At 48.5% G+C, this 23904-nt stretch overlaps 2 protein-coding genes across 3 annotated transcripts in view; one reads left to right on the forward strand and one right to left on the reverse strand.

The window, feature by feature from the left end:
• Positions 1–17928, forward strand: part of LOC136497684 (calmodulin-binding transcription activator 4) — a 40765-nt gene extending 22837 nt beyond the window's left edge. The window contains exons 4-13 of one of the 2 annotated variants that reach the window (XM_066493535.1): positions 11939–12027; positions 12250–12295; positions 12656–13046; positions 13722–13846; positions 14305–14399; positions 14502–14715; positions 14809–15488; positions 16101–16692; positions 16829–17155; positions 17544–17928. In XM_066493535.1, coding sequence (XP_066349632.1) covers positions 11939–12027; positions 12250–12295; positions 12656–13046; positions 13722–13846; positions 14305–14399; positions 14502–14715; positions 14809–15488; positions 16101–16692; positions 16829–17155; positions 17544–17624 — 2640 coding nt within the window. In that variant the 3' untranslated portion in view covers positions 17625–17928. Of the gene's footprint in view, positions 1–11938; positions 12028–12249; positions 12296–12655; positions 13047–13721; positions 13847–14304; positions 14716–14808; positions 15489–16100; positions 16693–16828; positions 17156–17543 lie in introns of both variants that reach the window. The other variant, XM_066493534.1, reaches the window with a different exon arrangement.
• Positions 17929–18319: 391 nt separating this feature from the next.
• LOC136497686 (mediator of RNA polymerase II transcription subunit 30) lies at positions 18320–20571 on the reverse strand. The gene is made up of 3 exons (XM_066493536.1): positions 20115–20571; positions 19196–19273; positions 18320–18650 (listed from the first exon to the last, which is right to left on the reverse strand). The coding sequence occupies exons 1-3, from the start codon at positions 20463–20465 to the stop codon at positions 18552–18554; spliced, it is 528 nt and encodes a 175-aa protein (XP_066349633.1). The 5' UTR covers positions 20466–20571; the 3' UTR covers positions 18320–18551.
• Positions 20572–23904: the final 3333 nt, after the last annotated feature.

Here is a 23904-nt window from a genome sequence, read left to right on the forward strand (position 1 = left end):
CAGACCGGCTGACAAGGCTGTGACGCTGGCTCCGCTCTCGCCCAAAATGGGAGCGACATCAGGCGGCGGCCCCTGCCTTGCCTGAAGGGCGACGGTCTTCTTGGGCACCAGTGCTATGGAAGTGCCCCGTCTGACCTGTCTCCCGACGCTGCAGAAGAAAAAAAGGCGTGAGTCACTATAAAAAACAGAGAAATAGAGAAATCGGCAACCTACGTCAGCACTGTTGGGCGGTGGAGACGTTTGGGGGACGAACCCCCAGTTCCTTGCTCCCCCTCGTCGAGGCTCGTTTTGAGCTCGTCCCCGGCTCTCGGGCCGGGGGGCTCGTCTCTCTCGTATCTGGGGGCATGGCGGCGGAGCCACCCCCCTCTATCGGCACCACGAGTGTGGCGGCGGATCCGCCCACCCCTAATGGTGCTAAGGACGGTCCGGCCCGCCTCCTCCTCTGGACTCACGGCCGAACCTTCCCTCCCGTGGAACAGGAAGGGTCCCCTGCATTAACGGGTGGGCACCTGTCAGTGCCTCCTTGCCTCCCAGGTCACCCCACTCGATGTCAGCGACTACCTCGCCATCTTCCTCATCGTTGTCATCATCACTGTTTGTTTCTTCACCTCGCTCCCGTGCCTGCTGCTTCTGTAGCTTCTTCCTCTTGAACTCCTTCGTCTTCCTCTCCCACTCGACCGCGGTACGATTCGCTGCCGCCACGAGTGGGTCCTTCGGCAGCGGAGTCGAGCTATCCATAAAGATGAGCCTCTTCGGCTGGTCCCGCTATTCCATGGTCAGCACCAAGGGGTCGGGAATTCAAGTAAAAGGGAGGCACGGGGAAAGAGTACTTACGAAGTCGATGTACCCCGGTTCCGGCCGAATTGGGGGATGCCCCGACACCGGATACACGAAATCAAGGACGACGCCAACGTCATCCTTCGAAGGCTCCATCACCTCCTTGATGCGTTGCGCCACTTCGGAGGGGGGAGCGCTTCGTCGACAAGCGCCGTCCCATCGCGTGATGCTCCGAGCGCCATCAGGTACAGGTGAAGCGCGTGGCTCATCAGTGACGCCACCCTCCGCGTATGGTAGGCGTCGATGATCCCTGATCCCTTCACGCCCCTCTCCTTCAGAATTTGGAGGGCGGTGAGATGATCCTGGATTTTCTTCTTGTCCATATCCGGGACCCCCCATATCCTCCACGATTCCACGACCTCTTCGATGCGGCGTCCTGGTGACCGCTGGCAAGGGGGCGGCTACGTCGTTCTTGACATAGAACCAATGCGAATGTCACCCCTTGTTGGAGGTCTACAGACGCATCGACGGGTACTCGTTGACCCGATTGTTGCGGAGTGAGATGCCGGTGCATCCCATCGGCATGCTCAGGCTCCAGCTTCTTCAAGAGGGTGACGGCGAAGAGATGCCGCCACAGGTCGAAGTGGCGACAAATTCCCAAGAACCCCTCTCACAGGGCGATGAACGCCGCAATGTGCTGGACCTCATTGGGAGTGAGGTGCTGCAGCTCCACCTTGTAGTAATGCAGCAGCCCTCGAAGGAACTTGTGGGCGGGGGTGGCGAATCCCTCTCGTGAAAGTGAGCAAAGGACACAACGTAGCCATCGGGCGGCGACGGCGCGTCCTCATTGCTGAGCAGCCGCCACTCGGCGGCGGCGGTCCGCGCGCAAAGATGGCCACAGCGAACAAGGCCCTCCAGACGCTGGAGGGTGACATCGGATCTGCACCACTGCTCCATTAGACGATGGGGGTGGTCGGAATGCGAGCTTGACGACGGCTGTGATGCGAGTGCGGGAGGCTCAGGCGATTGGCGGCGAAGGTCATAGATACAAAGGCAAGGAGGTAAAGTACGGAACCTTAGGAGCGAACCCCTTGGTTTTATAGGGGCGACGGATGCGAGAAGGGCAACTGTCCACCTAGATCTCTGTGCCTGGCACGATACACCACCATGTCACGTCGCGGGATATGCGCCCGTAATCCCTATCCTTTCCCACGAAAGTCACACCGGATATTTCGCCTTCCCGGGCAGACCAAGACTCTTTTCCCGCAGAGGGGATACGGGTCAAAAAAGCATTTTTCTCCGGCCCGCCTGGGTCCAGGGATTCGAGGGCTGGCCCAATAGTTTCGACGACCGTCCCAACGAGGGATGGGCCTGCGAGCGGCCAAAACTCAGGCGCACAAGCCTAAAGGGAGTCTCGATCCACGATCAAATCTCAACCGGGCTGACCCTAGACGAATCCCCGCGAACGGGCTACCGGGGTTCCCTTTAAAACTATCTAGTTATCCAAAACACCAAATCTCACAGCCATACTCATGAAGAGTCCGAATTACCCCCCGGGCGATTCTATCCGAATCACCCGGGGGCTTGGGGGCTACACCCGACAGGTGCGCTCGCGCGCACCCTCTGGCGAATCGAAATACCCCTCGGACGATTCTATCTGAATCACCCAGGGGCTTGGGGCTACACCCGTCGAGTGCGCTCGCCCTGCACCCTCTGGCAAGTCAAATCACCCCCTAGGGGCGATTCTATCCGAATCGTCCAGGGGCTCGGGGGCTACTGTCAGGGACCGAATGCTGAGGTACCCAAAGAGGTGGAACTAATAAACCATCATGCGCTGATGCTTCCGAACAGACGAGAGCGCATCTACATTTCTCGCCCATACGACCGAAGATTGGCTGCGCCTCGCCCGACCCCTAAGGGTTGGCTCCGCCTCGCCAGACCCTCGAGGGCTGGACTCCGCCTCGCCTGACGACCAAGGGAAGGCTCCGCCTCGCCCGACGTCCAAGGACAGGGTTACGCCTCGGTCGATGGCTGAGGGCTGGCTCCGCCTCGCTCGATGTCTAGGGGTTGGCTCCGCCTCGCCCGACGTCCGAGGGTTGGCTCCACCTCGCCCGACGGCTGAGGGATGGCTAAGCCTCGCCCGACGTCCAAGGGCAGGCTCCGCTTCGCCCGACGTCCCAGGGCTGGCTCCGCCTCGTCCGACGACCGAGGGCAAGCTTTGCTTCGCCCGACGTCCCGGGGCTGGCTCCGCCTCAATCGACGTCCGAGGACAGACTCCACCTCGCCCGACGTCCCAGGCGTCTACACCCTGGTCCTTCATAAATGGCGAGCATAGTGTAAGACAAGACACTCAGGTCAACCGCAGTACCGAGGACCATACCCTGCACGCCTACGGAAAAGTATCGTCCGGATATGATGGGGCGGGCGCTTTAAACCCTTTCAGGCATGACAGGGTCCCAAACAGTGTTGTAGGCGTCAACTTTTGCCTTACAGTGTTGTGGGCGCCGCCATCAGCCCTCGGACGTGGACCCTGACATAAGCATACGACAACCACTATAATCCAGGAGGGAACTCACATCATCTACAATAAACGGACATATGGTAACTTCCCTGTCTGCTCCCCGTCGGGTCATGGCTCGGCACCCTGGCACGCCGCACCATCCACCGGAGTAGGTTGGGACGCGACCACTTGCTGAACGAGGCCAGAGCACGGTCCTACCAGGATCAACGAACGTGCTATCTCTGGCACCGTCTGCCATGTCAGCAGGGCAGGCTCAAGGGAAAAGAAAAACCCGACACCTTCGAAGGACCTTCTTTACCTTTGATTTTTTCCTCCTTCTCCCATCTGTAACCCCTGCTCCCCCTTGGTTTATAAAAGGGAGGGCAGGACACCTCACTAAGGGGGGATCGATTCCACACAGATCACATGACATAGCTGAGCAGCAACCGAGCTCTTGGCATCCTTTCGACCTTTCCATTAGAGACTTGGGACCTGTTCCCTTTTTCGACCGTTTCTACCCCCTACTACAAACCTTTTTCAGTGCTAATAACACGAGTAGCAGCAAACTGGATGTAGAGACATTATGCCTGAACCAGTATAAACCGTTGTGTCCTTTAGTATACCATCCGGGTCTAACATGCAACAAATATAAATTTACTAGTTGGTGTTTATTCGAAACACCGACACGGCTCGGTCGTGGACAAAAGCCTTCACTCTTGGGGCGCCGTGGTCGAGGTCGGAGGGCAGCACTGCTTCAGCTCCGTAAGCGAGGAAGAAGGGTGTGAACCCTGTGGATCGGTTCGGGGTCGTTCTTAGGCTCTAGAGGATCCTGGGGACCTCTGCAACCCATCACCCGGTGTACTTGTTGAGTCGGTCGAAGATGCGTGGCTTAAATCCTTGGAGGACCATGCCATTGGCACGCTCGACCTGACCGTTAGTACGTGGATGTCCGACCGAGGCCCAGTCGATTCAGATGCCGTATCCATCACTGAAGTTCAGGAACTTCTTCCTGATGAAGTTAGTCCCAGGGTCGGTGATGATACAGTTAGGAACGCCGAACCGGTAGATGATGTCGACAAAGAATTTGACCGCCCCTTCCGAGCGGATGTTGGTGATGAGCTAGGCCTCTATCCACTTGGTGAATTTGTCGACCGCCACGAGCAGGTGAGTGAAGCCGCCCGGGCCATTTTTTAGGGGTCCTACCATGTCGAGGCCTCAGACCGCGAACGGCCAGGTGATGGGGATGGTTTGGAGCTCCTGTGCCAGCAAATGGGTTTGCCGAGCGTAGAACTGGCATCCTTCACACCTGCGGACGACCTCCTCTACGTCTCATAGCGCGGTGGGCCAGTAAAAGCCTTGGAGAAAGGCTTTTCCGATCAGCGACCTCAGGGCCCTGCGTGATATCCACAGATCCCTGCATGGACCTCGAGGAGGAGCTGCTTCCCCTGGTTGGTAGGGGTGCACTTCATAAGTACCCCCGATGGACTTCGTTTGTAGAGTTCGTCACCGAGCGCGACGAAGGTCTTGACGCGTCGAGCGATCCGTCGTGCTTCAGTCCTTTCGGGTGGGAGAACCTCCTCGAGGAGGTAGGCGAGTAGCGGCGCTCGCCAGTCGGTTTGATCGAGTGCCAACACAGCGACGTCGGCGGGCGACGTCAGTCTTGGAGGCGCTGGGGTCGGAGTCCCCGAGCGCCGGGTTGGCGTTCGGGTCGGAGCCCCCGAGCGCCGGGTTGGCGTCGGGGTGTGTCTGGATCGGCCCTTCTAGGATGCGGGCGGACGGCTCGTGGAGATCGTTGATGAAGACCCCGCTCGGAGACGGATCCCGCCTGGCGGCCAATTTTGCGAGAAAATCGGCGGCATCGTTGTCCTTTCAGGGGGACGTGATGCAGCTCGATCCCTTGGAATTTGTCCTCGAGCTTACGCACCTCTTGGCAGTATGCTGCCATGAGGGGGCTTTTGCAGGACTCCTTCATGACCTGATCGACGACCAGCTCCGAGTCGTCGCGAACGTAGAGTCGCATAGCGCCAAGCTCGATGGCGATGCGTAGTCCGTTGATGAGGGCCTCGTACTCCGCGGCGTTGTTTGAGGTTGAAAAGTGGAGGCGGATGGCGTAGCGGAGCTTAATCCAGTCTGGGGAGATCATAACCACTCCAGCCCTCGAGCCGGGCGCCATGACAGACCCGTTGAAGTACATTGTCCAGTACTCGTGGGTGACGTCTGGGATCGGTAGCTGGACCTCCGTCCATTCGGCAATAAAATCCGCGAGAGCCTGAGACTTAATAGCGGTATGGGAAATATACCTGATGTCGTGGCCCATGAGTTCGAGTGCCCACTTGGAGATCCGTCCCTCGGCGTCGCGGTTGCGGACGATGTCTCCGAGCGGGTATGAAGTGACGACCGCGATTTCATGGTCGGTGAAGTAGTGTAGGAGTTTACGGGTCGCCATCAGCACGGTGTATAGGAGTTTCTGCACCTAGGGGTACCGGACTTTTGGGTTGGTGAGTACCTCCCCGTCGAAGTATACGGGTCGCTGGACCTTAAGGTGGTGTCCCGACTCCTCCCTTTCGACGACAAGGGCGGCGTTCACCACATGGTTGCTTGCTGCGACGTAGAGGAGGGGTTTTCCTCGCTTGGGAGCGACGAGGATCGGGGCCGACGTCAATGACGCTTTGAGGCTCTCCAGAGCCTACTGAACTTCCTCAGTCCAGACGAAGGTGTCCGTCTTTTTGAGGAGCTTGTAGAGTGGCATTCCCCTGTTCGCCGAGCCGGGAGATGAATCGGCTCAGGGCAGACAGACAGCCGGTGAGCCTTTGTGCGCCCTTACGTTGCGTATAGGGCCCATGTTGGAGATGGCTGTGATCTTTTCGGGGTTGGCCTCGACGCCGTGCTCGGACACAATGTATCCAAGCAGCTTCCCCTTCGGAACCCCGAAAACACATTTTTCGGGATTCAGCTTGATGTTGAATCTTCGGAGGTTCGCGAATGTCGCGGCTAAGTTTGCGATCAGTCGCAATCTTGAGCCGTTTTGACCACTATGTCATCAACATAGACGGCGATGGTTGGTTTCGGCCGCTCGGCTTGTTCAGGCTGATCGAGCGGGTCGATTTTGTCGGCGAAGCATTGCTGCATGCACCTTTAGTAGGTGGCGCTAGCATTCTTCAGACCGAAAAGCATGGTTACGTAACAGTACGAACCATACGGGGTGATGAACGATATTGCGAGTTGATAGACTCTTTCAACACAATCTGGTGATAGCCTGAGTAGGCATCCAGAAAGGAGAGGATCTTGCATCCCGAGGTGGAGTCGACTATCTGGTCTATGTGTGGCAAAGGAAAATGATCCTTTGGACACGCTTTGTTGAGGCCAGCATAATCAACGCACATTCTCCATTTCCCGGTCTTCTTTTTAACAAGAACAGGGTTGCCAAGCCAGTCGGAGTGTAATACCTCTCTGACGAATCTGGCTGCCAGGAGTTTGGCGATCTCTTCGCCTATGACCCTGCGTCTCTCGTCGTCGAAGCGACGCAGACGCTGCTTGGCAGGCTTCGAGCCCGGGATGAGGTGCAGTGTGTGCTCGGCGACCTCCCGCGGTATGCCCGGCATGTCAGAAGGCTTTCATGCGAAGACATTGCGATTGGCGCACAGGAAGTCGACGAGCTCGCATTCCTATTTGGCTGAGAGCTGGATCCCGATCCGCATCTTCTTGATAGGGTTAGTGAGGTCGATTCCCACCGCCTTGGTTTCCTCAAGCGGGCAGAAGGCCGTCGAGAAGGTTGGTTTGTTGCAGTCCGGGACTGCTGAGGTCGACGACTCCCCGAGCCACGGGAGCTCGGACGAGTTGACGACCGCAGTGGCGAACTCGAAATGCTCCCGGTCGCACGTGAATGCGTGCGAGAAGACGCTACACAGTGATGACGCCGTTCGGTCCCGGCATCTTCAGCTTGAGATAGGTGTAGTTGGGGATAGCCATGAACTTGGCATAGCACGGCTGCCCCAGGATGGCGTGGTAGGACCCTGGGAAGTCCACCACCTCGAAGATGAGAACCTCCGAGCGGAAGTTGGCTCGGTTGCCAAATGTGACGGGCAGGTCGATCTGCCTGAGCAGGTACGCCTGTGCTCTCGGGATCACGCCGTGGAAGGGAGAGCCCGTCGGGCGGAGTTCCGACCGGGGGATGCGTATGGTGTCGAGGGTGTCGACGTAGAGGATGTTGAGGTCGCTGCCTCCGTCCATCAGCACCTTGGTGAGGCGCTTCTTGCGGGCGATGGGGTCGACGACGAGCGGGTAGCGTCCTGGTCTGACGATGTGGGAGCGATGGTCACTCTGATCGAAGATGATCGGAGATTCTGACCAGCTAAGGAAGGAGGGGACGGCCGCCTCGACGGCATAAGCCTCTTTATAGCGTACCTTATGCTGATGTTTGGAGCAGATGGCGTCGGATCCCCCGAAGATCATGATGCATTCCTCGGGGTCGGGGAAGCTGTTCCCATCCTTGCCCGCCGCGTCTCCCTTCTTGACTGCCGTCTCTTTGCCGTCTCCTTTCGGCCCGCCGCCCTGTCGCAGAAAACGTTTGAGGAGCTCGCAGTCCTTGTAGAGGTGTTTGACGGGGTAGGCGTGGTTGGTGCACGGGCTATCCATGATCTTGTTGAAGTGGTCAGGCGGGCCCTGCTGGGGCTGCTTGCCCATGCGATCAGCAGCGGCGACCAATGCAGTGTTGTCCGGTCGGCGTGGATTCTTTTTGTTCTTCTTGCCCCTCTGCGTTGAAGGGCCCTCGTCTTGGTCTTCACGCTTGGCCTTGCCTTTGTCCCGGCCTCCATTGAAGACCGCTCCGACCGCCTCTTCGCCGGAGGCGTGGTTTGTGGCGACAGTCGAGCAGGTCGCGGGTGGTACGGGGCTTTAGACACCCAAGCTTGTGGATCAGGGACTCGTAGGTTGTCCCGGAGAGGAATGCGCTGATGATGTCTGCGTCGACGACATAAGGGTGGGAGTTGCATCGTTGGGAGAACCTGCGGATGTAATCCCGCAGGGACTCGCTGGGCTCCTGCTGGCAGCTCTTGAGGTCCCAGGAGTTACCAGGGCGGACATACGTCCCCTGGAAATTTCCGACAAAGATCCTCTTGAGGTCCGCCCAGTCGCGGATGCTGTCGTGCGGGAGGAATTCGAGCCATGCTCGAACATGTTCCCCCATGCAGATGGGGAGATATTGAATGATGAAATGATCATCATCCACCACTCCGGCTCGGCAGGCGAGCCGGAAATCTTCAAGCCATATACCGGGGTTCGTCTCTCCGGTGTGCTTGACGATGTTGGTGGACGGTCGGAAGCGCTGTGGGAACGGCGCTCTCCAGATGCGTTAGCCAAAGGCCCGTGGTCCTGGGCCATCTGGGCTAGGACTCCGGTCGTCCGACCGGCGACCATTCCTGGGGCGTGTTTCACTGCTCCCCTCAATGGTCCGGTCGGGGCCCGTGTCGCCTGCCCTCACCACCGCCCGATAGACATCATCATTACGCCGGGCCTGATGCCGGCTGCTGATGACGCTGCGAGTATCTTGGCTCGGACCGAGCCGTTCGCGTACCGGCGGTCGGTGTGGAGCAGGCGTCGGGTTGGACCGCAGCGCAGCTACGGCCTCCTGTGCCGCTCTTGGCGGCTGTAGCGGTGAGCGGATGGAGCGATCCGTCTGGTGCATCCCCACTCCCTTGGTGGGGAGAGAGGCCGCGAGACAGAGTCATGATGTGGAGCTTTTCGCCTGTTGAACGGCGGCGGCTTCCACCAGCGCCTGAAGTTTCCGGTGGACGGCCTGCTCCTAGGGGTTGATGGGCTCGGGAACGCGGCGTAGAAGCATTGCCGCGGCGGCGATGTTCTGGCTGGCCCGAGCGAACTGTGGGGGGTCGTTCCCCTCGCCCATGATGTCGCGCTGGACCTGGCGGGCATGACCTCGGGCGCCGCTCGCCGGGTTACGCTCATGGGGCGCAACGTGCTGCACCGAGCGCGCCGGCGCAGGTGGCGGCTGGTTCTGCCGCCGTTGTCGTAGTTCCTCGACGTGCTCTTGTGCGAGTGTGAGGGCCCCCACACGAGGGTCCGGAGGGGTGTGAGTCTGCAAGGACTCCGCAACCACCGGCGGCTGATCCGGAGCGTCCGCAATAGTGCACTTCCAGGACGGACGGTGGCTAGGTGCCACGTCACCGATGCTGGAGCCGTCGCTCTCAACCTCGTTATCCACGAGTTCGTAGAAACAGGTGGGAGCATAGCTCACCATTCCCACGAATTCGGATGTGAGAGGGGGCGGTGCCAGCGTCCTTCGGAGTCCCCGAGCGTACGCGTCCGCGGGGGACGCGAGGCCGTAGGGGAACCGGTCGAACAGTGGCTGTGGTGCGGACAATGCGGTCGCTCTGGATAATCGGCAGAAGATAGTAAATAGCGAGTAAATAACAGCATGTACATTACTCACAGCGGGGTTTGAGCAGAGCATTTGCTCGGAATGAAGCACAGGCGCCGCGTTGTTGAAGTCGTCGTGTGTCCTGGAGCCGATGGAGGGCGCCCCTTCAACGGGCGCCGGAACAAGTGCCTCCTCGCGGAGGTGTAGTACGCCGAGCCGGTCGGTGATGAAGTCTAGGCTTTCGAAGAGTAAGGCCTGGGATGGCTCGAAGACGGGTGGAACCCACGTCCCAACAGGTGGGAGTGCGGGAAACTCCAATGAGCCGAAGCGAGTCGTATCGCTTGAGCCCGCCATGGCGAAGGTGGCGGAAAAGTGGGCCATCCGATGACCAAAAGTGTGAACGTACAACGTCTTCACCATGGACAGCGCCAACTATCGGTGCAGAAAGTGACCAACACGTAAATATTTTTAGTTTTACCGTACGTTGTGATCGGATGTGGCCTTGCACTCAATGACACAGGGTTTATACTAGTTCAGGCAACGTGCCCTACGTCCAATTTGAGTTGGTCGATGACTTTATTCCTGAGCCTAAGTGCTCGAAGTTTGTAGTGGGGTTACAAACGAGAAGGAGAAAGATGGGGGGTACAAGAGGTCCGGTCGGACCCTGGTCTGAAGAGCCGAGAGTGACGGGAACTCCGTATGCTCGGGGTCTAAACTTGGTGGTTCTGTTGTGTATGAGTGAATTGAGGGATCTATCTGTTGCGAGAGAGCGCATCCCCTTTTATAGATGAAGGGGGCGGCCATTACAGGCGAGAGAGAGAAGTACGTATGCTACCAAGTCTTGTTGCTCACGCCGTCGGGTACAAGATGATGGTAGGCGCCCATAACACCGTTGTTGTCAGACGCATGTGGGAGGTTTCGTCGTCTTTCTTTGGTATGGCAGACGTCGGTGCCTGTTATACTGTTGATGTCCAGAGACATGTAGGGGGTTTTACCATGTTCGCCTGGTATGGTAAATGTCGGCGCCCGCAACACTGTTGATGCCCAGAGGCATGTGGAGGGAGCCTTACCGTGTTTGTCTAGTATAGGAGTTGATAGCGCCCACAACACTGTAGGGAAAATGTCGGCGCCCACAACATTGCTTGGGTTCTGACATGCTAGGAAGGTTGCAGGGTACTGTCCTACAGGTGTACAGGGTACGGTCCTTGGTATTGCGGTTGACTTGAGTGTCCTGCCTTATTTGCTTCCGTCTGTTTCCTGGTCCTCACCGAGCGGGTGTCTCCGGTCGGTTGGTCTCAGGCGGCTCCGACCGGAGAGGCGGGCCGGAGTCGGAACCGAGCGTTGTTCCTCCTTAGCGAGCCCTTCCGGTCGGAGATTTGGATCGCCCTTCTGGCCTGTTTTTTAGGTATCTGGGCCGGCCCAGGAGTTGTGCGTTGTTCGCAACGTCGTCTGCTGGGCCGAGCCTTTGCTGGTGAAGCCGGTCCACGAGGGACCCCGGGTTTATGAACCCGACAAGATGTTTGTGCATTTTTTTTATAAACTTGGTCAAAGTCAGAGAAGCTTGACTTACGACAGTTAAAACCACTTACTTGGTCAAAGTATGTATTATGTCCATCTTAATTTCCATGATAGCCTGTTCAAGTGACCTTTACATGTACTGATGATTTTACAAACAGCATTGCAAGCTTTCTATACCAAAAACTGTTTCAATCTATGTTGTATTGTCCTAACAGTCAATGTTTGTGTGGAGCTTTGTGTTTTCATAGTGACCAAAAGAATCATTGGCAATTACTTTATGAAATTATGATGTACCTCATCTGTGGCAGCCTGCAGCACAGCCACGACGCTTGGACTCGTCTTTAATGGGACAAGTTTGAGTTTCATAGCTGCTGCAGGCTGTCACAGATGAATGCATATTATGGTGCTCTGCTGGAGAAAAAGCGCTCTAGGAGCTGTTGGTCAGGTCGTTTGCTGGAATATAATACCCCTGGCCTTTGTTAGATTAATGATTGCCTGATTGTTGAACAGGACCTTTTGTTTCTAGTTTTTCTCTGTTTGTGGTGTGTAGTGCGAGTGCGAGATCAGGTGTCACCAGATCAAGGTTGCAGTTTTTTTCACTCTCGATTAACATGAGATTTTCTTAGGAATTAAGAATTTTGTAGGGATTTATAGGACTCAAATGAAAGAGGTTCCTTTATCTTACTAGTTTGGTACGGATCATAAATTTTAGAAGTCGATTATTGATCAGTGTCCTCTGTTTCATATCTGACATTTTCTCAACATTGCAGGTTGGAAATGTTGATTCTTTGAGCTGCTATTACGCTCATGGGGAGCAAAATCCATGTTTCCAGAGACGGTGTTTCTGGATGTTGGAACCGTAAGATTATGTTTCCATTCAGTTAGCTCGAATCTGTGAAATTATGATCTATGGCCCATCTAAGTTGTATGCGATAATTGTAGTCACAATTGTGCTGAATTACTGTGTAATTTGTTACTTAAGTATACATTGAATTGTTTCTGAACATCTGTCCTTGAGAAACAAAAACAGTGGTTACAACTTTCAAGTTTATTGATTGATTCGTATTCTCTATTTTTGCAGTGCATATGAACACATTGTGCTGGTACAATATAGAGAGGTTGCTGAGGTATGTAATATTAACATTGCCTTGTTATGCTTTCATGTATTTTTTTCTGGTGTTGTTTGACATGATCATCGGCTCTGCAAATAAAATACGGACAGGACTGACTCAGATGACCTATTGAGTTATCGATAGACAAAATGCCAATTGCTATAATCCGATCACGCCTTTCATGTTTTATCCTTTACAGAGAATATTTTCTTGCTATGCCAAAAAATTGTGAAAATTTGAAACTAACTTTTTAGTGAATTAGATAATCCCTATTCCCTTATTATAAGAGATTCTTTGGTTTTATTACTTATTTAAAATACATGAGCTCTTTCTGTAACTAATGATGTTTGTGCAATCGCTTCTTTCATCTCCCAGGGCAGATATTATTCATCACAACTGTCGAATGGCCCCCCAGAACCTCTTTCATCCTTGGGATATCCAAACGCCATCTGTGGAAACCAATACCACAGCTTCACTTCTGGCACTAGTGAGGGCAGTGAGTCCCATCAGAGCTATTCTAATTTGAGTTCTGTAACTGAAGTAAGTTCCTATTCCGGTAACAAAGAGTATAACAAAAATAATGGCGGTTTACTAAGCATACCAGAGGTTGGACACACTTGTCTGCAACAAAATCGGACCGATAATGGTAACTCGCAAAATAAATCTGGGCTTAATATGGCTTTAAAGAAGATAGCTGAGCAGTTAAGTTTGGGTGAAGATGATGATGATGACTACATTTACTCAAATCAAGCTCATTCCGTGGGAGGTAAGACTAGAAAATGTTTTTGTTTATTCCTGCATTTCTTTTTAGGTCCATAGGAGGTAAAATTTAAAAATATTTTATGCACGCAGTTGTATGTAAAAGGCTAACTGAAAGGCTTATAGTTGTTTCATGCTAGTTGTTTTATTTTTCTTGCAGGAGCACGCTAGTTGTACATAAGAGTTTTTTTTTTTTTTGAAAGGATGTCATGTTCACAGGCTTGTTATATCTGTAACTTAGGAAAACTTTATAATAGCTGAATTTGAAGTGTTTACTTTTGTACTAGAGTGAACTCTGTCAGGATTAGGATGGTGTCGATTTTTTGTGTAGTTAAAGTTTCCTTTTTTTCTTTTCCCTACGAGGCCAATTACAACCTGTCCTGTGATAGTATGATGTGCAGGGCCAAATTTGCTTTCATTATATCTATGATTATATCAATACATTTTTTTCGTCAAACCATTGTGAGCTTTTGTTTTGAACACATGCCTTGCTAGATATTTAAAATCTCACCATGCAATCATCTGCTATTAGAAAAACGTTTTTGATGCACAAGTGATGCGCCTACTTGTGGCCTTCTGGCACACGTATATATGAAGCATCATGCTGTTAGGTGTCGAACTAACTGACAGTTCAATTTTTGTTAACAAAGTGAAATCAAATTGGTTTTCCTGCCTTATTCAGGTGAAAACCAAGTAAAACAAATTCGACAAGAAGGAACACAGAAAGGTTTAAGTAGGAATATAGCACCATCATGGGAAGATGTACTGCACTCCAGTTCAGGTTTACCAACTTCATCCATATCCCAGGTGAGGAAATCGTAACTTGGGATTCTTCTTCCTTGTAGAACACATAAAACTGATGCAGTGATGCATGTGGAATTGTGTTAACAAACTGATGCCTTGAAGTGTTCCTCATTCAATATATTTTTTCAACATTTTAACTTTCACTACTCTTTAGGAAAATTTGAAGTTGACATGCATTTGATATTTGTTATGGATTTGGTGTTTGAAGATAATCTTTTATAGTACATTTAACAAAATGTACTTAAATGTCTTTTATTTTGAACAAGAACCGTGGGAAAAAAAAAGACATTTAAGTACATTTTGTTAAATGTACTATAAAAGATTATCTTCAAACACCAAATCCATAACAAATATCTTGTCCTCTATATCAAAATTATACCCCTTGTGTTCAATTGTTCATAAATACCATTGCATGCTTATACTCTCACTGAACTGTATCAATGACTTGCGTTTTTGCACAGCAATCTGATGCCGAGTATCAGAAAAATTCAGAATACCATCCACCAGAACGCCTGGACAGCAGTGATTTGCGCATACAACTTTCTGCTGCTAAAAGGTTTCTTTTAGGACCAGAGGCCACCATTGACTCACCATCTTTGAACTCTGTGCTGAGAAACAGGGTGAACTGTGTAACTGATACCATTTCATCTTATGACAGTAGATTTGAAAGCTCTTTGAACCCAGATTGGCAAACAAAAACAGCATTAACATTTCAAAGCAATTCTCAGGACTCTGAAATAGCGGAGTTGTTTGATCATGGTCATTTTGAACCCTACTCCAGAGAAGATACATCATTTGCCTTAGGACAGACAAACAAGTTTAACATTCGTGAGATCTCTCCAGAATGGGCATTTTCCTATGAGATCACCAAGGTAAATGGTGAAGTTTTTGCTTTTTTACATCAATCATCATAACACCAAATGTTCTCATTTACAGATGCTCTTCTCACCATCTCATTTATTCAGGTCATCATTACGGGAGATTTTCTATGTGATCCATCAAATTTGTGTTGGGCCGTGATGTTTGGTGACAGTGAGGTACCTGTTGAAATAGTTCAGCCAGGTGTTCTCCGCTGCCAGACACCACTGCACAGCAGTGGAAATCTCAGAATCTGCATTACTTCGGGAAACAGAGAAGTTTGCAGTGAATTCAAAGACTTTGAGTTCCGCTCAAAACCAACCTCTTCTGGTTTCACAGACGTTGCACCATCTTCTAGACATCTGAAATCCAGTGAAGAGTTGTTACTTCTTGCAAAATTTGCTAGAATGCTTTTGTCTGGGAATGGAAGCCCTGAAGTTCCAGATGGTGGTTCCCAATCTGGACAGTGTCCAAAACTTAAGATGAATGAAGAGCTCTGGGATAGGTTGATTGACGAACTCAAAGTAGGGTGCGAAAATCCATTAAACTCGGTTGATTGGATTTTGGAGGAACTGCTGAAACGTAAATTACAACAGTGGTTATCAGTGAAGCCCAGAGGATTCAATGGAACAGATTCTCTATCCAAGCATGAGCAGGGTATTATACACTTAATCTCTGCCCTAGGCTATGAGTGGGCATTGTCGTCAGTTCTCAGTGCTGGTGTTGGTCTAAATTTTCGTGATTCAAATGGTTGGACTGCTCTTCATTGGGCTGCTTATTTTGGAAGGTAATCAAAGTTTATATTGTAGAGCTGGTACAAGTCCATTTTTTCTTGCTACATTTTCTCCATAGCAATTTTCATGGACAGAACAGAATAGCTGCAAAGAAAGGAATCCTTTTGTTCACTCAAGATATGATTTTCGTATACCATTGTGCTTTTAACTTGGTAACCAAGCAACTGCCAGTAGAAAAAAATCTAGAGCCACATAAAGTAGGTATGATTCTTAAATTAAATAGGAAAAAATATAAATTTTAATCAATGAGCTGTTTCATTCTGGTAAAATCAAGTATTTTGGGCTACCTTGCTAGCTTGGTAATTAGGTAATAGCCAATCCAAGAACCTGGAAACAATAACAGTAACAATGGTTACAGTACATAAAAGATCTACATGGTCATTCCCATTATGTTTTGGACTAGTACTGGAGTCAATTGTGCAATGCATATATCAACATAGTTCTTTTCTTGTGAAATGGTAGTGTTCTATTACAGCTTTTCTTTCTTTGTAATTGTCTTTTCAAGTGTTGGTACATAGCACTATTGATTAGCTTGGAACTAGCAAGCTAACAATATGATTCCCCCAAAAAAAAAGCAAGATAACAATATGTCGATTTTATTGCAGGGAAAAGATGGTTGCTGCACTTCTTGCTGCTGGTGCATCGGCAACAGCAGTTACTGATCCCACTGCACAAGACCCAGTGGGTAAAACAGCAGCTTTCCTGGCTTCTGAACGAGGGCATACGGGCCTTGCAGGCTATCTTTCAGAAGTGTCGCTAACTAGCTATCTTGCATCACTCACTATAGAAGAAAGTTATGTCTCAAAAGGATCAGCTAAAGTTGAAGCAGAGAGAGCTGTGGAAAGCATATCTCAGAGGAGTGCCCAACTGCATGGTGGCACAGAAGATGAGCTCTCAATGAAGGATTCTTTGGCAGCAGTGAGGAATTCAGCTCAAGCAGCAGCTCGCATCCAGAATGCTTTCCGTGCCTTTTCTTTCAGGAAGAGACAGCAGAAGACTGCTCGACTTAGGGATGAATATGGAATGACCCAAGAGGATATAGATGAACTTGCAGCTGCATCAAGGTTGTACCACCAAGCTCATGCTTCGAGTGGTCAGTTTTATGATAAAGCAGCTGTTTCAATTCAGAAGAAATACAAAGGTTGGAAAGGCCGCAAACATTTTCTCAACATGAGAAGAAATACAGTTAAAATACAGGTAAGGGGAATAGGTATCCAGATTTTTTTTATTTGGTAGCCTCCTTCAAGTTGAATTCATGGGCATATAAATACATATATGGTATCTGGCAAGTTAATTTGTGCTTTGTTCACGCTAAAGGTCTCTCTTTGTACAGGCTCATGTAAGAGGCCATCAAGTGAGAAAGAAATACAGAACAATTGTAAGCACTGTCAGTGTGCTAGAGAAAGTAATACTTAGGTGGCGCCGGAAAGGTCATGGCCTACGTGGTTTCCGAGCTGAGCAGCAACCAATGGTCGAAGCAATAGAGGAAGATGATGAGGAAGACGATGACTTCGATGATGATGAAGCAGTCAAGGTCTTCCGTCGGCAGAAGGTCGATCAAGCTGTAAAGGAGGCTGTGTCAAGAGTGATGTCCATGGTAGACTCTACCGAAGCGAGGATGCAATATCGACGAATGCTTGAGGAGTTTCGCCAGGCAACTGTAAGAAGTTTTTTTCCTCTTAATGTGCAATATCATTTCAATAAAGGAGGGCAGCTGTAAGAAGTTACCAATAAACTAAACAAGTTAAGCAAATTTCTCATCATAGGTCATGTTGATGAAGGAAACTAGTCCAGAGTACTTGAAAGCAAATTTAGGACAAACTTGCTCGAGTCACAACTGCAGTCTGCAGACGATCGAGGCATTATTCTCTTTTTTAGGGGACATGTACAGCAACGATAGGTTAATCAGTTTTAAATCTCAATGCGATACACATATAAACATAATTTAGAGAATCCAGAAGAGCCACTAAATTCATGTATTTTTGCCCTCTTTTTTATCAATTCAAATCTCCATGTTATGGCTAATCAAATGCTTGTTGTAAATGCAGGCAGAATTGGAAGGATCAAATGAAGTAACATCAATATTTGACACTGACTTAGAGTTATTAGGGATCAACAACTTCATGTAAGGAGCATTTCGGTTTCGAGATCTGCCAGCACCCAGCAATGACATAAATGAAGTATTTAGGGAATGGGTTCCACTTGCTACTAACTAGGACCTGATGGCCGTCAGTTTGTACAGTGTTTACGAAATGGAGAGTAGATTATTGCTGCCACGATGTATTTTCACTCCCTATATTTAGGTGTATTTTCACAGTAGCAGTTTAATGAACACTATATTTAGGTGTCTGTGACTTTAAGGAATGTCTTTTTATAGGTTGTTGACTTTGCCAGTTTGGAAAATCAGTTTCTCAATGAATATATGCGCATCCTTCATAATGCTGAAATGCTGATAAAACTAATACAGCGTACCACTCATGTCATACGGTGGCACCTAACTTGACTTTTGTTTTTTTTATCATGTTGTACTTGTAAGATATTGTTTCCCAAGGCTTGTATATAAACGATGGATCAACTGAAGTATTCTTTTCATCATTCAAGCAAATATAATCATTGTATTAAGTCATTATATGACTGGCAAACGCAACTTCAGACTGTTAAACGCACATTGCAATCTTTCTTCCTTTTCAGTTAACAGAAATAATGCGCATTGCATGTGAAAAGCCAAATATCATTCCAGATTGTTTTTCCCAAGAGAAAGTTACTATAAGATTCAGGATTCGCAAAACATTACAGGAAATTCGTCATTGCGAAAATTCACACAAGTTTCAAAAGGATACCCGTATCTACAGTCGTGTCCAAAATAACATTCATGTCCAACATATGACATCCTATCTGCACTTGCTTCGATGTCCAACACACTTTTAGTTGGTATAGAGAGGAAAACTTTTTCTTTTCCGTGCAGCCCAGTCATATCCCATATATTTCTCCCTTTCATATGGTCAGTTACCCAACATGAACAATATGCCTTTATGTAGGGTCTCTAACTAGGCACTTCACACTGAGCAAGGGCTCTGCCACATTGCTACGTCAGTTATTAGGTTACGGAGCTGATCCATGAGGAGCTTTACTTGCTTGTTTTTGCTTTCAATCTCCTGCATTAGATCTCAATGTTAGAAAGATACGAATTATCTGTCAAATGTGTTAAATTAGTGTGATAAAAGAAAGTGTATATCAGAAGTTGACAAAAATCATGTTTCTTTTTATTTCTAAATACAGCAGATCCTACCATAGATGAAATCCAAAACTAAATTGATAGCGACACATGGGACTGTACTCTTCGAATCACGACAAAGAATGAAAAAATGCTGGGAGTTTTTAGGAACCAGAGAAGCAATACAGAATCTGAAAAAAAAAGTCCTTGTGCACTAAAAACAAACAAAACAAACAGTAAATAAATCATGCAGATGGTGCAAAATGCTCTAACTCATATTTTTACACCTCCATGCAGACAAGGATAGAAAAACAGTAGTTCCTCACTCTGTTCTTAACTACTTATGAATAGACATACAAGGACTTGCTGCCTGAAGCTAACAGGAAGCCAAATGGGCAAATATAATTCAGACAGATGTCCAAACTTTGGGAGTAATATAATATAGTAGAATAGATTAAACTAACTAGAGAATTTACAGGCTAGTACCTTTCTCAAAGCAGAAGCATGCTCTTCCAATCTCTCAATCTCAGCATGGTCAGCTTCGGATTCTGTTGATCCAATGTCCTGACAAAGTGAGCATGCATGATCTTAGAGAAGTCATGTGTGGGAGGGATAAGCAGCCTAGATCAATTTCAACTAGCATTGGCAAACCAAATTTATCTTGAACAGTGTGCAAAAATCAGGCTTGACCAATTACGACTATGATGGGATAATATTAACTTTAAGGTAAGGTAAACAGTCTTCTACATATGACGTGAAACACAAGTTCTGGTTAACTAAAATCCATGTTTGTTGCTATTTACCAGTTGGATTTGTCCTTAAGAATTACTCCCATTGTCCATTTTCTTAGGCGCCTTTCGCTTCGCCTTTTGTCCAGAAGCCATGGGCATATTAGTTCTCCCCAGGCACGTTTTTAAATTTTGGTCAATAGTACACCTGTGCATTTGACATGCATGAAAGCAGCAGACTCCTAAGTTGGGCCAGTGGGAAGAAGTCAATCCTAGGTCGCCAATGATGTTCTTTTTAGCAAGGCAAGATTGTTTTCTCAAAAGAAGTAATGTCTAACATAGCACCACAAACTTCAGAAGTTCACATCAATATTTCATCTTTATAATTGTGCCACAATATGTATCTATCGATGGAAATAAAAAAAATTGTCAGCTTTGGAAATGAAAATTTGTTAGCTCCCTCCACACCAATGACCACTATGGCATTACAGGAGCTGGAGTTGTTACCATTGCAAATATCTCAAATCAGTCTCGTAATAAGAATTTGCTTTGGCTCCCCTACATGGCAATGCCCTGATTCTTTTTACACCATAAGTGCCATCTTTCATCACAAAAGAATGCGCCTAAATCAAATTTCCGCATAAGCGCCAGGACCACAAGGTGCATCAAGCTCTCACCTGAGCGCAGGACGAAACGGCAGAGATGGAAGCCCACAGCGCCGCCACGGCTGACTTGTAGCGGTGCCTCGCCTCGTCGAGCGATCCGCCGGGGCCGGGCGCGCCCCCTGCGTCGGCGGCGTCGGAATCTGCAGAGTGTGGCGGCGGCGGCGGAGTAGCAGAGTGTTGGTGCTGGGAGCCAGCGGCAGCGGCGGCGGCGGCCGAGACGGAGGAGGAGGACCAGAGGCCGGCGTTGCAGAGCTCGTCGTTCATGGATACGAGGATCTGGAACGCGGCTGCGATGGTCTCCTCCAGGTGCCGTTGCCCCTCCACCGCCATCTCCTGCCGCCGCCGCGCCGCCTCGGACGCCATTGAGTGCACTCGCTGGAACCCTAGCTCGCCGCTACCGCCGATTTACCGCTCCTCTCAGCTCAGTCGTAGCGCGCCGAGAAAATCCCTTTCCGGACCAGTCCTACAGAGCAAGCAGCCAAACTTCACTGTTGCGTGATGCCAGAGCGTTTTCCGAGCCCACCAGTATGGGCCGATACAGGTCGCCGAAGCCCATGTACTCTCTTCCTGGACGGACCAGATCCAGCTGCTACTATGTAATTGCTCAAAAAAAAAAAAAAAACTGCTACTATGCAAGCTCGATTACATACAAACTTATAATTCCCCCCAAAAAAAACATACAAACTTATATAAAGTAGTTTGACCTAGGATTTTTTAATTTGTCAAAAATATTTTAACAATCTACCCTAAATTTACTCTTTTGGTTGTCTTAGTTCATGTGATGCGACAAAACACATGCATTAGCATGGTAAAACTGCCACGGTGATGAAGGATGCCAACGAGACATGATCCTACCATGTGAAAGAGGACGATGCAGCCACTCCCTTATGCCGTGCTAGAGGGATTGGCGCGGCACAGCCGCCCATGGGTGGACCTACAGTTGTGCCCGGGTATTCTCGGGCATACCCAATATTTTTAAGAAAACTTTTAGTAGTTCTTGGAGGTATATACATGTACAATATAGTTAAGGTCTCAAAATTACGATTCTTCGCTATTTTCTCACTGTAATTCGCGTCTAACTGAAAAGGCACGTAGGGTACATTCCCCTTCCCCTTTCACATCAAGACCACATGTAATTAGCATTGAACAACCTTGCTGAGCTTTCTGTCATGCTTGTTTCAACAAATAAGCACAACAAACATGATCTTGTGTACAAACTTCTCAAATTGGTGCTAGTGCTACCTATAGCAACCTGTAGCAACTGCTACTGCAGAGAGAGTGTTTTCAATTACGTTTGAATTATTGTTTGGTCACATTTAATGAGCATGAGTTCTTTTTTTAAGTCAAAGATCATGACGTCATTAATCGCTATCAAACAATGAAGGATTGGAAAGTTGAAATTTAATTGTAATTTTCTTCTAATATTTTGTAATCTCAATTTGTTATGGAACACATTTAGTTTGAACTATATGTATCTTTTATTTAAGCTCTTGTGAACTTTTTACGTTGTTCATCCAAATATTTTCTTGCCATGGGCATACCCTACTCTAAAATCCTGGGTACACCACTGCAGCCGCCGCCAACCTTTAAATAAAATTAGTAATTACACTTCAAATTCTATAAAACTCAACATGTGCACTATATAAAGTGTAAGCGTACACAAGTCTAAATGCTACAAATTTTGAAATATACAATTTCAAAATAGGTTATATGCTATTGATAAGGCGAGTCACTTAGCTTTGAAAATTTTAGTAATGATTTTCACTCTCCAAACCACTAAATAGATTAGAAGCGCTACCCAACTTCAATGAAAAACTAACAGAGATAACAAATAAGAACTATAGATTCCATTTGGATAACATGCACATTGCCAATTTAGTATACCTTTATAAAATATTTGGTTCTTCAAATAGACTCACTATTGAGAAATCAGTGCCCAACCTAGACTCCAAATTCTTGAGATGTCAGCTAGAACTGTGCACACACATTCATCATGTTTGCTTGTTGGTTTCAGTCGGGGTTTATCAGCCATGGTATTGTATTTTCCTCTCACAACAAATCAGCACCAGCTGGGCTTATCAGCTCAGAAACCAATCAGCGAACAGGCTGATTATGAAATTGCAATCGTGAAACAATAACAAAGATAAATTTTTTAATGGACCTTTTGAGAAGAATTTAGTTCGGTATGGCTTAAAAAATGCTCAAAAGCATTGCATGAGATACATTTGATGCCTCAATGCATGAGGAGCAAAAAAAAGGTCATTTCTCGGTTAACATCTGTAACACCTCTGGTGTTTTGACCTAGCACTAAAATTTGACATGTCATCATATGCATTGCAAAGCATTCATGGAGTAGAAAATTTTGAATGTATTCACTAAATAAGCTTTATTTCATAATGTTGTTATTTCATATGATGTGTTTCAAAACCCTAAATAAAGATCATGACCACAAGGGTCAAATTTCATGTGATCATGTGAGGCCATGTGTCTTTTGACTTAAATAACCCTAATGGGCCATGTTATTGGTCAAAAATCAAAGTTAAAGTAAAAGAAAGACAAATCAAATTTGAATTCAAATTCAAATTATAAAAGTCCTTTTTGCCCCTTTTGACTAATTCAAAATCCATGTGGAATTTGGGGTTGAGGCAAAAAGCAAAGTTGAAGATTATATTATGTGGATCAACTTTGGTATTTAAAGTTTTTCAAGTTTACATATAAAATTTGGAGTAATTTTGAAATGATTCAAATACTCAAATGCACCCCAAATTCAAATTTCAAAATGGAGGCAGAATTTGAAAATATTCTTTGAAGCAAAGTTGTAGAGTTTAAAAAGTTGAGCAACTTTCATTTTCGGAGATTTTTAACTTCTTTAGAAAATTTGGGAGTAATTTGAAAAATAGACTCAGTGGCAGTTCTATAAATAATTCAAAAATCAAGATTTACATCACCACTTACCGCCGACGCCACGCCACTGCCGCCGCCGAGCGTTTTGCGCCGCTTCCTCGCGCCCTGGCATGTCATCATCACCGTGGCATCTTCGTCGTGTGCTGTCGAAGCCAGACGAGCTCCTCCCGGCTATAAATAGCCGTACCGTCGTCGTCCCTCTCTTCCTTTCCTGCCTCTGCTCGCCACCGACGACCTCACTGCGCTCACGAAATTCACCGCCGTCGTAGCATCCTAAGTCAGTAGCATCCGCCAGTAGCTCCGCCTCGTCTTTCTGCTCCTCCCAAGCCTGATCGTGTCGCTCCTGGAAGTCCAGCGCCACCGCGCGACGTCGTCTTCCTCAGGATCGGCCGGAGCTCCGCCACCGTCAACCTCACCGTGGCTAGGTCATTCCAGACCATCTCCGTCTTCACCGAGCACATCAACGTGTTGGTGGTGAGTCCCTAATCGTGTTAATCCCTTCGCTTTAGATGCTACCGTGTTGTAGTCGGTGTTCCACCGTGCACCGCCGCGAGTTCACCGTCGTAGCCACCATGGCCGGCAAGATACCTTCTCCGGTGTGCCCGCGACTGGTATGAGTGTCGAGATAGGTCCGCCATGTGATGTTGATCGTGTTGATGCCAACCGTATCGCCGGAGCACTCGCCGACGCGCGCGAATTGGCCGGTCGGAGTCGGGCAGCGCCGCCGAGCTCGCATATGAGTCACTGACGGGTGGGGCCGACCTGTCAGCGACAGAGAGAGAGAACAGAGAGTTTTTCTAATTTCTGATTTTTGAATAGTGCAGCAATTTTTCAATTTTGTAGGAATTTATTTACACATCCAAAAATTCTGAAAAAAATTTGTGCAGCTTCTATACAT

This window comes from Miscanthus floridulus, chromosome 12, assembly GCF_019320115.1.
Source record: "Miscanthus floridulus cultivar M001 chromosome 12, ASM1932011v1, whole genome shotgun sequence".
Lineage (NCBI taxonomy): Eukaryota > Viridiplantae > Streptophyta > Magnoliopsida > Poales > Poaceae > Miscanthus > Miscanthus floridulus.